This window comes from Gadus morhua, chromosome 6, assembly GCF_902167405.1.
Source record: "Gadus morhua chromosome 6, gadMor3.0, whole genome shotgun sequence".
Taxonomy (NCBI): domain Eukaryota; kingdom Metazoa; phylum Chordata; class Actinopteri; order Gadiformes; family Gadidae; genus Gadus; species Gadus morhua.
Window position 1 is genome coordinate 8,250,480 of NC_044053.1, and position 20,026 is coordinate 8,270,505.

Consider the following 20,026-nt stretch of genomic DNA (forward strand, 5'->3'; position numbering starts at 1 on the left):
AAACAACTTATATATGCAGAATTTATCTTGGATCTTTGCTCCTATTTGGAGGATGAAAAGTTGGATATAATAAAAGCATGAATACCCAGTTCAATTTAACCCAGTTAAAGTCCAAGGCAAAATATTTGACTCAAAAAACTAGTAAACAAAACAGGCTTTATCGAAATTCACCTGCCACCAACACTAGGTGTTGGTGGCAGGTGGTGACATACTCCCTACGGCTAAGTAAAGCTTGTGCAGAAGACTATGGGATGAAACGGTTACCATTTGAGAAGGTGGATCCTTTTGTTGCCCTGGAAGACCACGAACCCTGTGGCTGTGAACCCAAGGAAGGCGGTGGAGCCTGTGAAGTCCTGTACACATACACGTACACACACACACACACACACACACACACACACACACACACACACACACACACACACACACACACACACACACACACACACACACACACACAGGCACGCAAACACACGCACACACACACACAGGCACACACAGAGACAAACATAATTATATAAATTGAGAGGGAGCACAGGCATGGAATTGTGGGACTCAAGTGGACGCACTGTAGGGGAGCATGTAGTCCATCATTATCTCCATGGTGACAAAAACCTACGCAAAAAATGACTTATTCCCCACCCAATGTCAATGTGCACGAGAGCGCCAGACACACGTTAGCCAAACCTAATGGATGGATCGTTGGATGACAGTATAATTAGATTAGTGTAATAAGCAGATAATTTCTCTCTCTCTCTCTCTCTCTCTCTCTCTCTCTCTCTCTCTCTCTCTCTCTCTCTCTCTCTCTCTCTCTCTCTCTCTCTCTCTCTCTCTCTCTCTCTCTCTCTCTCTCTCTCTCTCTCTCTCTCTCTCTCTCTCTCTCCCCCTCCCCCTCCCTCCCTCCCTCCCTCCCTCATCTCTCTTAGGGCCGGGCGATTTTTTGGGTTTAATTGATTAATTTGCATTTTTGGTTTCCTACGGTTTGGGAAATGGCTGAACTGCAAAACCTCGATTTATACATTTTCTAGACTTTGCAGATTTTTTAAGAGCGAAGACCACGTGAACCCGCTGTTTCAGCTGGGAAAATGCATTTTGTGCGGAGACTACTAGGAAGGAGGGGGTTGCTACGACCAAACTGTGTGATACTTTTTCACTAACGTCGTTGTTTATGAGCTTTATAATGAGCGAAGTTGTGTATAAAATGTGCCACACGCACCTTGTTGTTATACTGGGAAGCTTAACCCTCACTAGGACGCAGACATCAAAATAAATCCCTGCCCAGGCGCTCCACACATCAAAACACACACACCATAGCATTATAGACGGGTGTGTGTGTCCTTAAACGCAGCAACCCCGTTCACATCAGTGGTTAACCTGGTGTTTTCGCCTCAAAGCCTGCTCCAGCGTGATGAGCCCAAATTGGGGTTCATTAAGACGCAAATATTTTGGTGTTTTAGTTTGTTTTGGAACAAACTGAAAATAATCTAGGTTTATATAAAGAATTGGCCATTAGTTTGAAAAAAGTGAGTGTATTTGTAGGCCAAATCACCAAACCCTACTGTCTCTCTCTCTTTCTCCCTCATTCCTGTCTCTCTATTCCTTATTTAGCTCTCTCACTCTCTCTCACCAGCACCTATCTTTCATGAGTGGCTTACAGGTAAGGCTGACATCATTCAAAGCGAATGTGAAAAACCCAGGTTTCCTCAAAACCAGAGACGGTGCAGGAATTACAAATGAGTTCCTCAGACGTGGATACACCAGATACAATCCTCTCCTGGGGCCTAAAATAGAACATTCATGATGGGCTTACTAAGTGTCTATATATATATCTCTATATCTCTATATAAACGTCTCTATAGCTGTCTCTCTTTAATTCCCCGAATCTCACGGGGAAAACAACACAACACAAAGATGGCTTTCAAATCACCTCATCCAAGAGACATTATTTACCTAATTAACAATGCAGCATGAGAGTATTAATTTTCAAATCCACATGTTTGTGAGTATTGCAGTAATATCATAGCAAATAATGCCAAAGTCATGGCGTTACAACATTTAGTTTGCTTGATATTGCTTACTTTATGTTAATACACATTCTCTCACATTCCTGACTGCTCTTAGCGGCCAGCAGATTGTCACAGTCTCTCACGTTCCCGACTGATGCCAGGGGCCGGTACATTATCACAGTCTCTCACGTTCCCGACTGATGCCAGGGGCCGGTACATTATCACAGTCTCTCACGTTCCCGACTGATGCCAGGGGGCAGTAAATTACACATCTGTATTAATCACCGGCCGCACTTGCATTTGCATTTGAGAAATGAGACATAACTAAGCATATTGCACCGGTTGCAAAGCTTTCATATCAATTTGTACCTCTACTGTGGTACAAAGTTGCATTTACCATTGATCAAAATTTGTCTCTGGTAATATTTATAAGTGCCCTGATGATCTATAGCGACACATGGAAAGCCCCACACTTTGAAAACTCATATCAAAAAATATTTCACACAATATTTTCACGTTTTTGCAACGGAGAGGGTGAAGGAACTCTTATGCTGATTATTTACTATTATTTGTACGAAATGTATGAGAAATGGGGCATTGGATGAATGGATTGTCGGGGGGTTGGGGTACATTTACCTTGCATGGGTGAGGGTCAACCCCGTATGTCTCCAGAGTGTGAGCCCTTTGGACCATGTTGAGCTCAGCTAAGGCCGCTGACTGGCCCCTGAAGGAGGGGAGACAAGTGGAGGTGGGGGAAGTATGAAGGAGAGGAGAGGGAAAGAGAGGAGAGTAGTGTTGAGGAGGGCAGAGAAGGGGTGAGGAGAGGAGAGGAGGAGGAAAAGGGTGAAGAAAAGAAGATTTGAAAGGAGAGGAGAAAAGAGAGTAGAGGAGCGGTGAGGAGAGGAAGAGAGTAGAAAGGATAGGAGGGAAGAAAGGACAGAATGGGCAAGGAAGGAGATAATGTTAATACATTGGCACAGGGGGTTAGCATTGCTGCCAAATTAATTTACATGGCCTCCACCTTACAATGTTTTGCACATGTCATAAATGAGCAGGGAGAGGTCAGCCATCTTGTTTAATGTTGCCAAGCTGTAAACAAGTTGTTCGGCTGGGGGTCCCCCGAACCAGCACCAGACTATTCTGCGCCCCCCATTTACCTTTGTTCAACATCTGAGTGAGGGAATTAGAAAGGGAGATCCAAACATCATAATGTGTTTGCTGGCATTTCAACCGTGTCTTACTTTGGCCAACAATGTTGCACCCGTCTGCCACGCAGACGATTCTCGTGGCAGGCGGATGGTCGATGCTGTTTTCAGGAGACCCGCTGCTGCGAGGATAAGCTGCGTGTGGCTCTGTGCCCTGACTAACAAGGGATGTATCTTTGACCTCATAATCGCTGTAGATGTGACGGTCAAAAGAGCTCACAGCAATATTGTTGAGCTACTTTGGAAAACGGGTCAACCGACCGGGTCTTGTCTTGCTGTCCGCAGCGCTGGCTTTGACGGTGGTCTGTGTGGAGTACGGGGCTGTTTGGTGACAGCACTCTGTTTGGATCTGGTTATGTGTTCTGAATGTGTATCTATGCATGATTTATGTAGCCTGTAGCTCTGCTAATCCAAATCCTCCTAAAAAAAATGAAGTATACTATTCAACAACACTATATTATAGAGTACCAGAGCTGGGATTTGGGATTCTGGTTAAAAAAAAATAAACTGAGAAAGTCACTTTGAATGACCTTGAAATTGTAGCTTATATTTCTCAAGCTAAAGCCTATTCAATCTTCAACATCCAACTTTTACCTATTAAAACATATGCAAAATGCTCAATATATCGGACTTTGGAAGTGTTTGACATATTTCAACATGAGACAATGGGAATGTATTTGTTGTAAAGTACCTGAGCTCATTCTTGTGTATCTCTATGATCTTCCGCTCCAGTTTCAGGGATTGCTTAGGGAAAAGTTTGAAGTCCCGGATATAGTCGGAAGGATGTTCGTCTGGGTCGTAATCCCCTAGTTCCCCTGGGAAGAAATAAACAGCCCGTCACACTTTGTGTGGCAAATATCAATGTTTAGAAGTATGCTGATATGATGGAGGTACGTAGTTCAATGATCCAAAACCCACTATATTCACTATAACCTTCTTTCAGACCTTTCCAACGCCTTAGGGACGGACTTAAAATCTATATTTGAACATTTCTATTAGCCATTAAATGTATTTGTTTCTTCAGATTGTTTGGATATATTGTCTATGTTATATTTTAGATATTTTATTTAAGGATAATCCACAAATACAAAATAAAGGTCACACTGTCTTGTACAAAAGTAGCAGTATATACGATGGTTAACAATGGGATCAATATACATTTAACATGAATTCACTATTTGAATGGAGAAGGATTTTTTCTTTTCCACTTGCAGTGGTATCAGATCAAGTTCTCCTTCAGAGTGGTGCTCAGCACGCATGCTTCATTCAGGTTCAATTAAAGTTGCTGGGGGTTTAATTAGACAATAATCCTCTAATCCCCATTCTAACGATGTGGAAGAGAGGACCTTGTGATCAGCCAATCGCATGCTGGGGTGGGGGCTCAGCATTGAAGAAGCTCGGCGAATCACATTCTACACTCAGGGGATTTGAGCCAATCAGAAGCAATGAAAGTCACATCATGGATATGGATGATATATACAAATATTTAAATCTGAATATATACTGATATTTAAAAAGTCACTTTCAATCAATAGTTTATAATGTAGGATAATAATGACAAATCCGGGTTGAATTCTTTGTCAATGATTAAAGCTTCAGTTGTTCAAACATTTCGATGTTTTTGGATAAAAAAAGAGATAAAGGGATGCTTTGTTGGGAAGGCGCCAGCAGCGCCTTTCTCTGGGTATGAGACACAACACAGACTACAGAGGACAAGAGGTGACGGCTGGCAGTGAAAAGGAAACTAGTAATGCGGTACAAGGACTCAGCAATGGGATTGTCATACCCACATCAAACAATCCTCGTTAACTATCAACTACTATCCACAATATGAAAGACATACATGAGTTCAGCTCTTAAGTCAAGTTATTTTTGTAAGATATAAGTAGAGGAGCTCTGTGCTAAAATGGACCCATCGTTCATTCCATTTTGTAAGCAATTTTCAGGGACAAAATATAGTTTAATAGCACAATGCTTACAATCAAATGTGTCTGTCAGGGCCAGTGCTAATTGGTAGTATGTGAGTATATAAATGAATATGAGCCATTGCTAAATGGTTGTATGTGTGTATATGAGTATCAGTGTATCAGATACAGTGCTAAATAGTAGTACGTGTGCATGACTCCTAGTGTATCAGGGATGCTCCATTGTGTGTATATGAGTGTTAGTGTATCAGGGGAACTCAAAATGGTTGTATGTGTGTGTATGAGTGTTTGTGTATCAGGGATGCTCCTAAATGGTTGTATGTGTGTGTATAAGTGTGAGAATATCGGAGCTGAACAGTAGTGTGGACTCACCCTGTATGATACAGGCTCCCAAATAGGCAGCATCTGCAAATGGACAGAGGAGACGGCCGTGATAGACGTCTCTCTTTAACTGGAGGTACAGGAGATACCTGGAACACGCACACGCACACACACACACACACACACACACACACACACACACACACACACACACACACACACATTGTTTAGAACAAGGTTCTTAACAAAAGGTATCTTTTGTGACGTAGCTGAGTCAAGTTTCACTGTGAGTTTCGAGAAATATCAGAAGTGTCTCCACCCGTCTCCTCGGGCAACTGTGACATTGGTTCTGGGTCTCAGTCGAGAAACAAAAAGTATTACTTTCAGATCGGTGTTGTGTAACTGTGTTTTGGAGACTCTTCGCAGAGGTCGGAGGTCGTTAAGGTTCTAACGGAAAAATGATGATACAGATTGGTTAAAATTATTTTAAAAATCAACTAATTACCTTGTACAGTTGCCCCAGTTTCTTGGTTAAACCCTTGCTAAAATATTAGATTTAGCAAACCATGGAATCACAATCCAAACTAATTTCGCTCTCAGTATATGGTTAATATCCATATGTTTGCGTACATAAACAGCAGACAAAGTACTGAACCAATGCCCTATTTTTAATTGTATGTTTCCGTTGACATAAACCCTAGCACGGCAAGTGTTTTATTAATATGGAGTCATCCACTGTACCGCGTAGACCGGTTGTTGCTACAGCAACAGCTGCCATGGAGACAAAGTGAACGCAGGCATGCTTTGCTAATGGGTGTCACGTTACCACAGAGAATGTTGACGACAACTGAGAGAAAAAGAAGAAAGGCACAGAGAGAGTATGAGAGAGTAACAGAGAGAGACAGACAGAGAAAGAGCGGGACAAGCAACTGATCAAGGATGCACACACCCACAATTTAAGTAAGCCAGACTCAGGAAGGCACGCACACACACACACACACACACACACACACACACACACACACACACACACACACACACACACACACACACACACACACACACACACACACACACACACACACACACACACATTCAAGGGCTACTGTTATGGCTTATTGATTCAACTGGTTGTGAGCTGAACCATGCCTTCTCTAAGCCATGCTTCATGTTGAAAAGCTTGATGCTGTGTCCAGAGAGCTGCTCCGTGGTCCCACATTGCCTCTCCCCTGGAGAAAAACACCATTAAATGCAGAGAAGCTTCCATTTTGAGCTGGTTGTGATGCGAAGCGCTAACCCCAGATTAATATTTAGTTTGATAGAATTATAATTTTGCCTGCCCCACTTTGATTTGATTACATTTTGATTTCATTGACTCTCCAGGTTCTCATGCATTAGGCTCCATATCAGAATGCATCATGGGATTATTTGTTGGCGATACTCTGCCATATTGTTATGAGCGTGTGGTACTGTAAAATTCAAAACTAACGTTAATATTCCGTAAACTACACTAATTAAATTGATTTGCCACGTCTCGCATGAGAAGTACCATGGCAGTCTCAAACACAACACAATCCAATGCTCCTATGCTATGAAAATGGAAGCGGTCATTGGCATGGAACGTTGTGATGTACAAGCCCTATAGTGATTTAAATTATGATATTAAAAAAAAAACATCGTCAGAGTGATGTTAATGCACATGCATTTGAAATTCTGACGCATCAATTACAAACTGTGAATTTGAGGTTGAATGTTTAAAGAAAGAATTAAGTGTTCATATATTCTTTGACGATGAGTTCGTAAAACTTGAGTCATCCATTCTCAAGTGTTCCAACTTAGCCATTTTATAAAAGAGTCTGGGTCAAACAAAGCAACAAATTGTGCTTTCGGAAGCCCCTAAAAGGGGACCCTAAAAGAAGCTAATGGACGAAGCAGAGCTAAGTGGACTACAAACGACGGCGGCAGAAACCGCTGAAAGCTTCTAGCCCAGGGACTAGGAAGCAGAATAAGAAAGATATCATAAATATAAACACAAACCAGCGGGAGACACTTTATAGACCTTGATCGAGAGGGGGAGGTGGAAGAGGAGAAGAGGGTGGTAAAGAAGAGGAAGAAGACCGGTCTAGCCACAACGGGCTCTTAAAAAACGACTATGATGTGAACCATGGAACTAAACCAGCGGCTCTTCGGGAGCAATTAGGGAATGGTGTATCTTTCACGTGGTCACCTGGGCCCTGAATACAGGCGGAGTCAAGGACCAAATCAGCCTAACCCCAGATTCTCCATCTGCTTTATCTTGTTAGCTTACTTCTGGACCGATCCATGTTAATAATTTATCACAGAATAATATTTATTCTCCTTCTGAATGTATTTTACTCACATTTACATACAATTTATGACTCATATTGTGTTTGCATGTTTAACTTTTCATTTTATTTGAAGATTTTCCTAATTCTGATATTGTCGTGTAATTGTGTGGCTTTGAATGTCACTCGCATTTTCTGTATGGGATTAACAACACGTTTTTAAATTCACATAAAGTACCGATGAGGAAGGAAAGCAGAAGACAGGAAGTGATGTCAAGAGAACAGGGGAGGCGGTGAGATCAAATGGATGTCTGGAAGAGAGACGAGTGAGGAGGAGACGGAGAGAGAGTAACAAGATGGCAGGAGAAGTAAAGGAAGGGAGAGAGACCTGAGAAGACAGGTGGCCTTCAGAGGCAGTAAGAGAAAGACAGAAACCAAGACCAAAAGATAAAATAGATCGGAGAAAGATAAGGAGGATGGAAGCAGGAACACAAAGTATAGCGTGGGTGATGGGAAAGCAGAGGGACTCGCGAGGCATTTTGGCTGAGATGCAAAGTAGATGGAAACCAATTCCCCGCTGAGTAAGCAATATAATTATGTTTGCGTGGAGAGCACCTGCAGCAGGGAGGCTGGGGAGGAGTGTATCAACTGTAGTGGTTCTCCTGAGCCACTTAACTGGGCCTGAGAGGAGAGCGCTGACTTCTAGTTCAAGCACTTTTGGTTTAGAACAACTACTTGTGCTATTGTTGATATTATGAAGTCATCTGCTGTCGTAGGAACTGTCTCAAAAGGATTCACATGCCCAGACCTGAGGACCATGACTGGAAAAACTTGTTTACCGCATCACTTTACAAAGTCCGGCACCAAATTATATCAAAATAATGGTGATTTTCCTTTTTTAAATGGCAATTAAACGGCAATTAAACTGTACAATGAAATTATGGGGATATCCCCATCTCTGTTAAAACACACAAGTTATACCACCTGCTGTTTCCAATCTACTTCATTCACTCAATTTGAACATATCGTCCATGAGCAGGCAACAAACAGCAGGTGTCATTACCTGGTGAGCTCTTCCTTGATCTTCATTGGCTCGTTGGGATAGAACTTGACTCGAAAGCACATCATGTAGGGCTGTTGAGCTGTAGGAACACAGCAGGTACAAGAGTGAGTCATGTGTCAAGTCAATGAGTGAATGCATATATCTGGACTGTGTACGTGCTTAGTTTACTCATTTGATTCAAGCATTAATTAGTTAAATTACACAAACACACACACACAGGTATACACAGGAACACACAACTACAACGAAAGATGTAAATAAGTGACTTTGTTGCATATAGATAGAAACACAACTGAGGAATCATTTATAATCCATTGAATATCTATTTTGCTTCTCTTCATTTGATCTGCGTCCCAAAGTGTTTGACAAGATGTCCATTTTGTGTGTGTATGTGTTTGTGTGCGTGTGTGTGTGTGTGTGTGTGTGTGTGTGTGTGTGTGTGTGTTTGTGGGTTGGCATGATAATTGAAATAATACACACAGAAGGGATTTGGGACACGTACAGGAACATACACCAACACACACACATACACACACACACACACACACACACACGCACACGCATGCATAAGAAATGTGTGATGAGGCTGCAGGCCTTAGATCAAACAACATAAAATCTAAATCCCCTTCTGGGGTGCCAATATCAAGGTCGTATACTTGAAACTCACACACACACACACACACTCACACTCACACACACACACACACACACACACACACACATACACACACACACACACACACACACACACACACACACACACACACACACACACACACACACATACTGTCAAAGATAATTTACTTCACACATTGTTTATTTATTTCACATGTTTTAGTAACTAGGTGAGAGACGGATAGACAAACAGACTGACTCACTACATTTTCAAAGAAGACTTGCTACTCGGGAATTCACATATAACCCTTAAAAACACTGGCAACTGATGGATTTCTGAATTGTTAAGAATTCCAAACCCTAACCCAAATACTAACACATATATTGTTGATAGTTACACCATTCCAAATAACTTGAGAAGTGTGTCTGTATCAACCATACAGACTTTAACATTTTCCTCTCCACAAAATGCTCTCTTAAAATCTGTTCAACAAGCATCTAATCCCTTTCCCTCCACCAAAAACACATACAGACAGACACAAATACACACATACACACAAACACACACACACACACACACACACACACACACACACACACACACACACACACACACACACACACACACACACACACTCAAGACTTGAAACTTTAACTCAGCTATCTGATCTCCACAGCACTTTCTATTAGAAGTCTTTTTCATCTGAGATTCAGAAGAGAACATTTTGCTTCAGAAAGAAGTGCAGTAGAAAATGTTCTAATATTCTTTAAGAGTTTCTCTATACAAACATATACCGCATAATTGCATTCCGCCTCTTGCAGACAGACAGACAGAAAGACAGATGGACAGACAGGCAGGTGAGACAGATAGACGGACAGACAGACACACAGAAAAATGATTTTACATTTAGGTGTTTTTTGCTGACGCTTTTATCCAAAGCGACTTACAACCAATAATTTACACATTCACATCCCAACAGTGGAGTAAACCACGCAGGACAACAGCCAGCTCGTCAGGAGCAGTCAGGGTGAGATGCCTTGCTCAGGGACACCTCGGCACACAGCTAGGAGGATCCGTGGATTGAACTAGCAACCTTCCGGTTACCAGTCAACCCGCTCTACCCACTGAGCTACCGCCGCCCCAAAAAAAAATCTGACCGACAGACAGACAGGTCCGATATAAGAGACTAGACTATCTTAATCCTGCAGCTGTGAGTGTGGGCCTAGGAAGGAGCGTCCGGGACACCGGGGACCAGTTCATGTGTACACACAACGGATCTGACTGCAGCCCACCTTAATCCTCTGTGCCCTGTAATAGGGCTGAACGATCTATCGTTTTCGACCGAAAATCGCGATCACAAGCATTACGATTTTGGGATCGTCAAAGCTGCGTTTTTTTTTTTTTATTATTATTATTATTTTTTTATTATTATATTTTACAAAAGTGCAATTATTTTGATGCTGATGAGCCATTGAAGCAAGTTTGCTTAAGAAAGAGGGCTCCCTTTTTATTTGACTTTTTTGGTTGTTGTTTCTTAGGTACTTGAATAAACAGTCTTGCATTCGAAAATCTGTTGCCAGCAGTTTTCATTATTGCATTACCTTAATGGAAGTCATTGGTTATATTAATTTATACTGAAACTTGATTTAAAGAAAATAAATCGTGGTTGAAATCGAAACCGCAATCTCTACCAGAAAAATCGCAATTTCAATTTTTTCTTAAAATCGTTCAGCCCTACCCTGTAACCCATCCCCATGATGTACAGCCTCTGGCTCACACAACACAAGGCCATCAGACTGCCACCCACCCACTTCCAGACACTGGAGAGTAGGGAAATCTTTTTGAAGTCTTTGGAAAACATTGAATGACGGATTGGAGGATGATGAACACACAAGAAGGTCGATGATCACATACACACGTATGCACACACACAAACAACTGCATACATACACACACACACACACACACACACACACACACACACACACACACACACACACACACACACACACACAAACATATGAACATAAAACTGACTACACACACACACACACACATACACAAATAAAACTGCATTTAACACACACACACACAAACACATTGAGAAACAAGCCAAGTGATGTAGGCTATCTAAATAATCAGGGACACACAAAGTGACAGAGTAACTGACAAGGGCGCAGCACGTCACGACACACAAACCCATAAACACACACACACACACACACACCCCACACACACACACACACACACACACACACACACACACACACACACACACACACACACACACACACACACACACACACACACTAACGTGAGAATCAACCCGCCACGGGTAAAAGCAACTTGTCAGTATGACTCAAATCTGTTCATCGCTCTTTCTCTCCCTCCTCACTCTCTCTTTCTCTCCGTTCAATCTCCATCGTCCACCATCCACTCACTCACTTCTGTTTCTCCTTTTCCCCCCACTCTTTATTCCCCCATAACGTGCTGTCAATAGACTCCAATCTCCTACCAATCTATCATGTGTTTCTGACTCAGCGTTCTCCTGACCACTCGTTAATCTCCATGTTTGTTTTTCCATCTCCCTTCCACCTCATTCTCCCTCGCTTTTCATCTTCTTCACCCTCCTCCTCCTCCTTGTTCGCCACTCTTCCTCGTCATCGGTCCATCTGGCCTCTGGCACGGGAGGTGCTGTTCAGGCGGAAGACGCGACTAATAGCGTTTTTATTAATTCATGTCAAGAGAGAGAGAGAGCGAACACACAGCACAGGCTTGTAGGAAGAGCTGAGGACCCCGGGTTAACCAGGGGACGGAGTAGGAACGTCGCTAGAACCCCAGTCTGGGTATAAGGAACGTTGCAGAACAATTGTGTCAGAAAAGCACTATCCTGATTAAAGACATTTTTTAAAATGGTAGGGGGGGTGGGTTTAAGAATGAGGTTGGTTATGGCAGGACTATACCTACTGTCCCCTAGACATTCACACAAGAAAAAAAAAAATCTGCATTTTAAATAAGTTCAAGTTGTTTGATTTTAGTAAACACTTCTTTGGCTTTAATGTGACTGCTTTGTTGATTATTTATAATAGAAATGATATGAGTGGGGAAAATATCTAAAAAGGTGAAATGTGTTTAGATGAGCCTAAGCAGAGCGTATGCATGATTTTAGGAGTGCGGGACAATAACAGTGTAATTGAGACTTACTGGGGGGTATTCCTTCTAATTATAAAACCTGTCTACAATCAGCCAATCAGAATTGGCCCCTCCCTCTGAGAATCCATCCTTGTGGTGTCCGTCAGTAACGTGTGCTGCAGTTTGAATGGTTTTGGTTCATTCTAGTTGCTGTGCCAGTGTGCTTCCACATCCAGCTTAGAGTTCTATTTTTTTTGCTGCATCTGCTCTTTCTCAAGTTATCCATGAGTGGACACGCACCACACACACAAACAACTGCACACACACAGCCTCAACTAAGTGACAGTATAAAGAATATTCACATGTACACACACACACACACACACACACACACACACACACACACACACACAAACATACTCACAAACACACGCTGAACCTCAAACAAGTGACAGAAAAATGAATATTTACCCTTCATCTGTCTCACCACAGGCTTGCTGGGATCCAACCAGTGCTGAGGGATGACAAACAGAGTAGCTATTAGGACATACTTACAGTGTGTATGAAGGTCTATGAGTGTTCACTTTATAAATATTATAACATAAGGATTTCATCAAAAATCAAAGAGCTAAGTTCCAGTGAGATTGGCGTCTCGGCCTTAAGATCGTACCTATGTAAAGTGTGCATGCAGAAATCCACTAGCACTCTCTGTTGCTATGGCAACACCAATTTCGAAATGGTATATATATACAAGTGTGTGTGTGTGTGTGTGCGTGTTTGTGTGTGTGTGTGTGTGTGTGTGTGTACGTGCAAGCGTGCGTGTGTGTATCTGTGTGTGGTGTGTGTGTGTGTGTGTGTGTGTGTGTGTGTGTGTGTGTGTGTGTGTGTGTGTGTGTGTGTGTGTTTGTGCGTGCCTGCGTGTGTGTGCGTGAATTGTGCATTGTGCAGTGTGCATGTGTGCCCTTACCCTCTGCTTCTCAGGATCCACATATCGGATGCCAAAGTAGTCTTTCTCCAGGAGGTTGTAGTGGTTGCACACATGGTCCAGGAGGAACTGTCCCTTAGTGTCCCTCTGGGGGGACAGAGAAGCACACCGCTCACGTTCAGAACCCAGAGCAAAAGGTTTCATAATGTGACACTGTAAACCGTACATTAACAAAGGAGTATTAGCAACACTCTTGACTCTCAAGGACTCCATTCATACAGAGAATACATTCCTAAAACATTTTATTGCTCTTTGTGCTCTTGACTGGGCCAGCTGGTAACAGGCTGATCTACCCATCACACTGCTGGGAGGGCACCCCAGGTATAATGTCAATTTTGGAGTCGATTTTTTTAAACGGCTTCTTGTTGCTGATCAATGCCAAACCTGGTGAGAAAATAGCAGCCCTTTAACATGCATCACACGACTAAGGACTACATGCTTCCCCGAGATAAAGTAGATCCATACTGGGGAGTGGGGTAAAAGCACCGCTGGAGGAGGTGCTTGAACACATTTGTCTATGTTAATTAAGCCATTTAAATACCAATGAGGCATCTAAAAACATGCAAACCGCTGAAAGACATATGCGCCATTCAAATACAATAAGCCATTTCACTGCCGTAGAAACTGGTGGCTGGGAGGACAGCACTGGAGCACTGGTGACTCAACGGCACCATTGACTCTAACGCTACATGTGCTATAGATATGTTGGTGCTGCGCCCTAGGGTTGATTTGCTATCCCGCATGGTGCCATTGGGGCGCTTCACCGCTATGCGAACCCCCCCTTTGGTTCTATTTGGAGGACATAAACAAGGCCCGATTGACAGAAGAAGATCAATAACAATTCAGCTTTTTAGAACTGCTCATCAATCAATGCATGGAAGTGGACACACAAGCACACTAACATACATCCACACACACACACACACACACACACACACACACACACACACACACACACACACACACACACACACACACACACACACACACAAACATTTGCAGCATTAAACAGAGCATAGGCCATAGAAGGAAATGTGTTCATGTGTAGATGTGTGAACCCTCTTGTGATGTAAATCAAATTTGACCGATTGATAACTGCCATAATACTTATTATAATGTCCCTTTGGATACAGGCTATACATCAGGCCCATTAACACTTTGCATCAAATAGTGTGTGCGTGTGCGTGTGCGTGTGTGTGTGTGTGTGTGTGTGTGTGTGTGTGTGTGTGTGTGTGTGTGTGTGTGTGTGTGTGTGTGTGTGTGTGCGTGTGTTTGTGTTTGTGTGTGTGTGTGAGGGGCGTTGACTGCTTATTCAGCGTTACCTGCTGATGCAGGGGAAATATGTGCTTGACTGGGCAGGACTGATTGATGTTGGGCGAGAATCGTGCGTTTTCTCTTGCCGTTGTTAGTGATTTACTCAGGAGTACAGTTGACCCTGACCTCCTAAAATATTCACACGCACATGCATGCACGCACACACACGTGTGTGCGTTACACATGCATGTAACCGGGAAAAACATAGATATGCCAATAAAAACAAAATAGGGATAATGTTCCGACAAAAAAATCGATGAATTTATGGTATTTTGTGGTACTATGGATATGATATCATGGCAGGGCAAATCAATATCTATCAATATCGATCGATCGTAGACTGCCTTAGGGAGGATCCATATCAACTATTATAAGAAATGTAGATATGAGGAACTATCTAATAAAAGCATCCATTGTGCAATTAGCTCAGAAAAAACTGTGTTCGGAAAATAGTTTCCCTGACAGAAGCCTTTGAAGCCTTGCACAGCTAAATCAAAATAACATCACAACATTCGCAAACACCAAACAAAGACGAAGCCCCTAGACTCATATCGCAGCTTCACTTTCATATTGACGTATTGGACACGAGAACCCCACCCACACACACACACCAGTAGAAACGGAAAGAGTTCTGATGTTCATATGAATAACGTAAATAGACTTGAAAGAATATATAGGGATGAAGTCGCACTGTGATACATTAAGGATAGAGAGTAGAAATATAGTAGAAAATAGTATATAGGCTCAAGATAGGATAAGAGACAAGAGGACGGGACAGAAGAACGCAGCGTCTATGTCTTGTCCGACAAGAGCTACATACATGTTTTATTTATCAGAGGGCCGGACATTAAAATTTAACCTGGCCACGATGTCTTTTGTCTCTACATGATCTCTGTTAACGTTGGCAAAGTGCTCTACTTTCTACTTACTCCGCATGAACACACGCACATAGACACACTTCTTGTGCGCTGTATTAAACATAATCCGTACCTCAAAGGACATGACTCAAAGTTAATGCTTTGATGTGTTTTCAATCTGTTGACATATACAAAATCTCCATCTTATGAGATTCTAAAGTCTTATCTGATTCAAGTATGAATGTGCAAACTGAGTCCGAACAGTTTCTGCCAGTATTTCCAAACACAAAAGGCACATGTTGTAATGACTCAGCAAGCCACAGTCCCAACTTTCAGCACCCATTAGGACGAGAGAGGGCACTAGGACCCTGGGTTCACTGGCCCACATAACCATGGCGTGTGCTTTAATTAACATGCAGGCAGGCTCCATTATAACTGGCTCTTATCTTTGATAATGCAATTCACTTCATGACACGACATTTCTAATTGGACGGGTGCAAATACGGCGGGACGAAAGAGTGTTTAATTCTTCAGAGTCCGTGATGAGGGAACCAACGAGCTTATACGGCAGCACAGGGGAACCGGAGGACACAGAGACCGGATTAAAAAAAGAAGGGCAGATGAAAGAAGGAGGGGAAGAGTCGAGGAAGAACGAGACCGCAGGGGGCAAGTCTTATGTATGATATGTCCCCATTCGCCACTAGAGCTGTTAAGATTATTGCCACAGTAATCCATAAATGTATTTGTGTAAATAGCAATGCATTCTTTAGGGACAGGAGGTGTGAGAAAGAGAATCAATGGGCAGATTGTTTGCCGGTGTTCTCTATAATTTTATCAACCTGTCAACCTTTGTTTGCCCTGGGCCGGGTAGCTGAGCCTCCCATGCTACCCTGTCTTTTCCAGCAGGTAATTACCTTCAAATGCATCTCTTCAGAGGACAGAAGCTAAACATGCTACCTTCACAGAACGTGTGGGAATGCTCCCTCCACACAGAAAAAGAAAAAAGAGGAAGTAGGGCTGAACCACAGACTGTATACCATTGATTTCAACCCAGCACCCTTTTGCCAAATGTCTTTGTGTTTGCTTACCATCAGAGCGCCAGCTTTGTGTTGACCACTCAAATCCTCCCCACCCACAGAGGCATTGAACCAGGCTCTGCCCGGATGCAGCACAGACAGATCAATGAGGTGGTCTTGAGGTGTGTGGGAGGAAATGATCCTAGCATGAGTTATAATAACTGAGCTGAAAGGTCCCACCTCTTTTTCTAAATCAATGACAATACATTTAGGTTATAAAAACCTTTGAAATTAGTTGAAAGTGTTTGTAATCTTTGGTATAAAACATTTTGTAAAAATAAATAAATAATCGAAATTCTTATTCTTATTTGTATTTACTTTGCCTTATCATTGCAGATTTATTTCTCGTCTTGTGCATTGGGACGGTGTATAATCCTAAGAAGTAATTACACTGATCACGTTTAATATGCGTGAAATGCACAGTGTTGACCTTGTTCCGTCGTGGGAGCAGATGAACCTATTAGAGTATCACCGTCTCGCATGTTAGGGCGTCCTGGTCTAACCATTGTGGAAGGACAGTGGGGGCAAACGCAGGCACACACACACACACACGTACGCATGCGCACACGCACACGCACACACACACACACACACACACACACACACACACACACACACAGAAACACACACACAGAGATACACACGCACGCACACACACACATACACTACATGTATGCACACCACTCATGACATACGTTCATGCACGGACACACTCTAATAAACGTGGACGTAGCGTCGTAAATCCTCATGTATGGTGCTGAACCTACTTATTTGAAAGTACCCATTGATCATGCTTTATATCCCCCTGTGCCCTGTCCCTAACACACACACACACACACACCCACACACACACACGCACAAACACACACACACACACACACACACACACACACACACACACACACACACACACACACACACACACACACACACACACACACACACACACACACACACACACACGCACACACATAAACATCCATGCAACCAGATATAGTAGCCTTAAGAAAAAGTCACAGAGGAGGCGGTTTCTTAAGATGGTTCAATAATGGCGGTGTGGGGCAATGGGTAGGAGAGAAAGATTACTAGAAAGCCCGCAGAGAGAGGGATGAAAATTAAAATTAAAGAGTAAAATTAGAAAAAGTTAAAGGGGAGAGAAAAAAGAGAGGTAAACAGCTATGAGGTTAACGGCAAAAAATACTAATATTAATGTAATTTAATGTGATGAGTTTATTTGACAATTTCAGCTTTGTGTTTATATGTGTGTGTGTGGGGGTGGGGGGTAGGAGCCGATAACACTCATGTCGCGTTGTACATCAGCGCCTTCGAAACCCTCAGTTTTCATGCTATCTACCTTGCTTCACTACAAAGTGAGACCAGCACTTACAAATTCATCCACCTGGGATAGCCTCTTTGAAAAGGCAGTTTAAGTGCGGATGTGGACGACATGACCGAAGGCCAATAATATAGAAATGGGGTGTGGAAGTGGCCTTAACAGTAAACCAATATTGATTCAGTAGCCAGCCACACGTCTTCCCCTCCACTCTCCCCCTCCATCTCTCGCCCCTTCCTGTCGCTACCCTCTCCAGCTCCTCAGTTGTAGAGTCAGGGCTCGAGAGGCATTAAAGGGACGACAGCGAACTGATCAAGAATATAAATAGTGCTGCTATTAATAATAAAAACAAAGTCTAAAAAAACAGTAATATCTCAGCAGTAATTACACACACTCGTCATTGTGTAATACAAACATTCTCTCTCTCTCTCTCTCTCTCTCTCTCTCTCTCTCTCTCTCTCTCTCTCTCTCTCTCTCTCTCTCTCTCTCTCTCTCTCTCTCTCTCTCTCACACACACATAAATCTCTCTTGGGAAGGGGCTTAAAGGTCAGAGGAGTGCCCTTGAGAACCTTGAGTATGATCCTGCGTTAAGCCCTACGTAAATGAACAGGGTTTCGTAAATCCTACAGTCACACAGTTTATCCACTCAATCGCAATCAGTGTACATCAGTGTAGTGTTTGGGTGTGTGTGTGTGTGCCTTGTGTTTCGGGAGGATTTCGGACCTCTTTAATGGCCACCTTGAGAATATGCACACCATATTCAGTTCCAACCGCATCTTGAAATAGACTGTTTGGAAATATATATGCCGTCATAAATAGTTATATCATTAAGGTGACTTTTACGCAATGACATAACTGAAACATAACAACTACATCCTCAGAAGACCTTCCTTGTCTGTTATACATATTCCCAGGCTATTTCCAGCCATGATTGCAGATCTGTTGCATAGAAGCATAAAGTGTTCTGACAGGGACGGTGAATTAGTGTCTGTAATTGAAAATCTTCAGCCCGGTAGGTTCCATTAAATCTTTTATAGAGAAAGAGATACACATTTAAACACACACACACACACACACACACACACACACACACACACACACACACACACACACACACACACACGTGATGGCATCGGTGGCAGTTCAGTGAAGTGAGCTTCATGAAGGACAGTGATCTTTCCTCAATTATACATGACCCGTCAGGGAGATGAAGAAGGGCAAGTGGGCAAGAGAGGACAGAGAAAGGAACAGAGAGAAAAAAAGAGAGAGGGAGAGAGAGAGAGAGAGAGAGAGAGAGAGAGAGAGAGAGAGAGAGAGAGAGAGAGAGAGAGAGAGAGAGAGAGAGAGAGAGAGAGAGAGAGAGAGAGAGAGAGAGAGAGAAAGAAAGAAAGAAAGAAAGAAAGAAAGAAAGAAAGAGAGCGAGAGAGAGAGAGAGAGAGAGAGAGAGAGAGAGAGAGTGAGAGAGAGAGAGAGAGAGAGAGAGAGAGAGAGAACGAGTTAGAGAGAGAGCTCTCGTAATAGTAAGGGAATGAGATGAGATCATTAGTATTGATGAATGACATAAATGATAGAGTTCAGAAGTGATGACAGTAACGTGAACAGCAGTGTGAAGAGGAGCGAGGGGGTGATTGGCCGAGGGGAGAGGATGATGTTAGAAAGGTTGGGGGAGGTAGGGGAGGTTGGGGAGGTGACTGTGAACTCTGCATTGATCTCCATGTCTCCTCCTGCAGCATGTTTGTACTTTTGCACTGTGCCAGAATAGCGAGCCACAGGCTGGACAAATCAGCCCCAGGCTTCCTCACACACATTCACAGACCCACAGACACGCATGTGGATGCACGCACAACAAACACACAAAAACAAACACATATGCGACGCACATGTGAA

At 42.8% G+C, this 20,026-nt stretch overlaps 1 protein-coding gene across 2 annotated transcripts in view; it reads right to left on the reverse strand.

Moving 5' to 3' along the window:
- The window catches only part of frmd3 (FERM domain containing 3), a 44,238-nt gene that overhangs the window by 20,610 nt on the left and 3,602 nt on the right, over positions 1-20,026 (reverse strand). For both annotated transcript variants that reach the window (XM_030359274.1, XM_030359275.1), the window contains exons 2-8: positions 13,542-13,646; positions 13,046-13,088; positions 8,827-8,905; positions 5,509-5,606; positions 3,903-4,026; positions 2,643-2,730; positions 265-353 (exon numbers count right to left, since the gene is read on the reverse strand). In XM_030359274.1, coding sequence (XP_030215134.1) covers positions 265-353; positions 2,643-2,730; positions 3,903-4,026; positions 5,509-5,606; positions 8,827-8,905; positions 13,046-13,088; positions 13,542-13,646 — 626 coding nt within the window. The remainder of the gene's footprint in view (positions 1-264; positions 354-2,642; positions 2,731-3,902; positions 4,027-5,508; positions 5,607-8,826; positions 8,906-13,045; positions 13,089-13,541; positions 13,647-20,026) is intronic.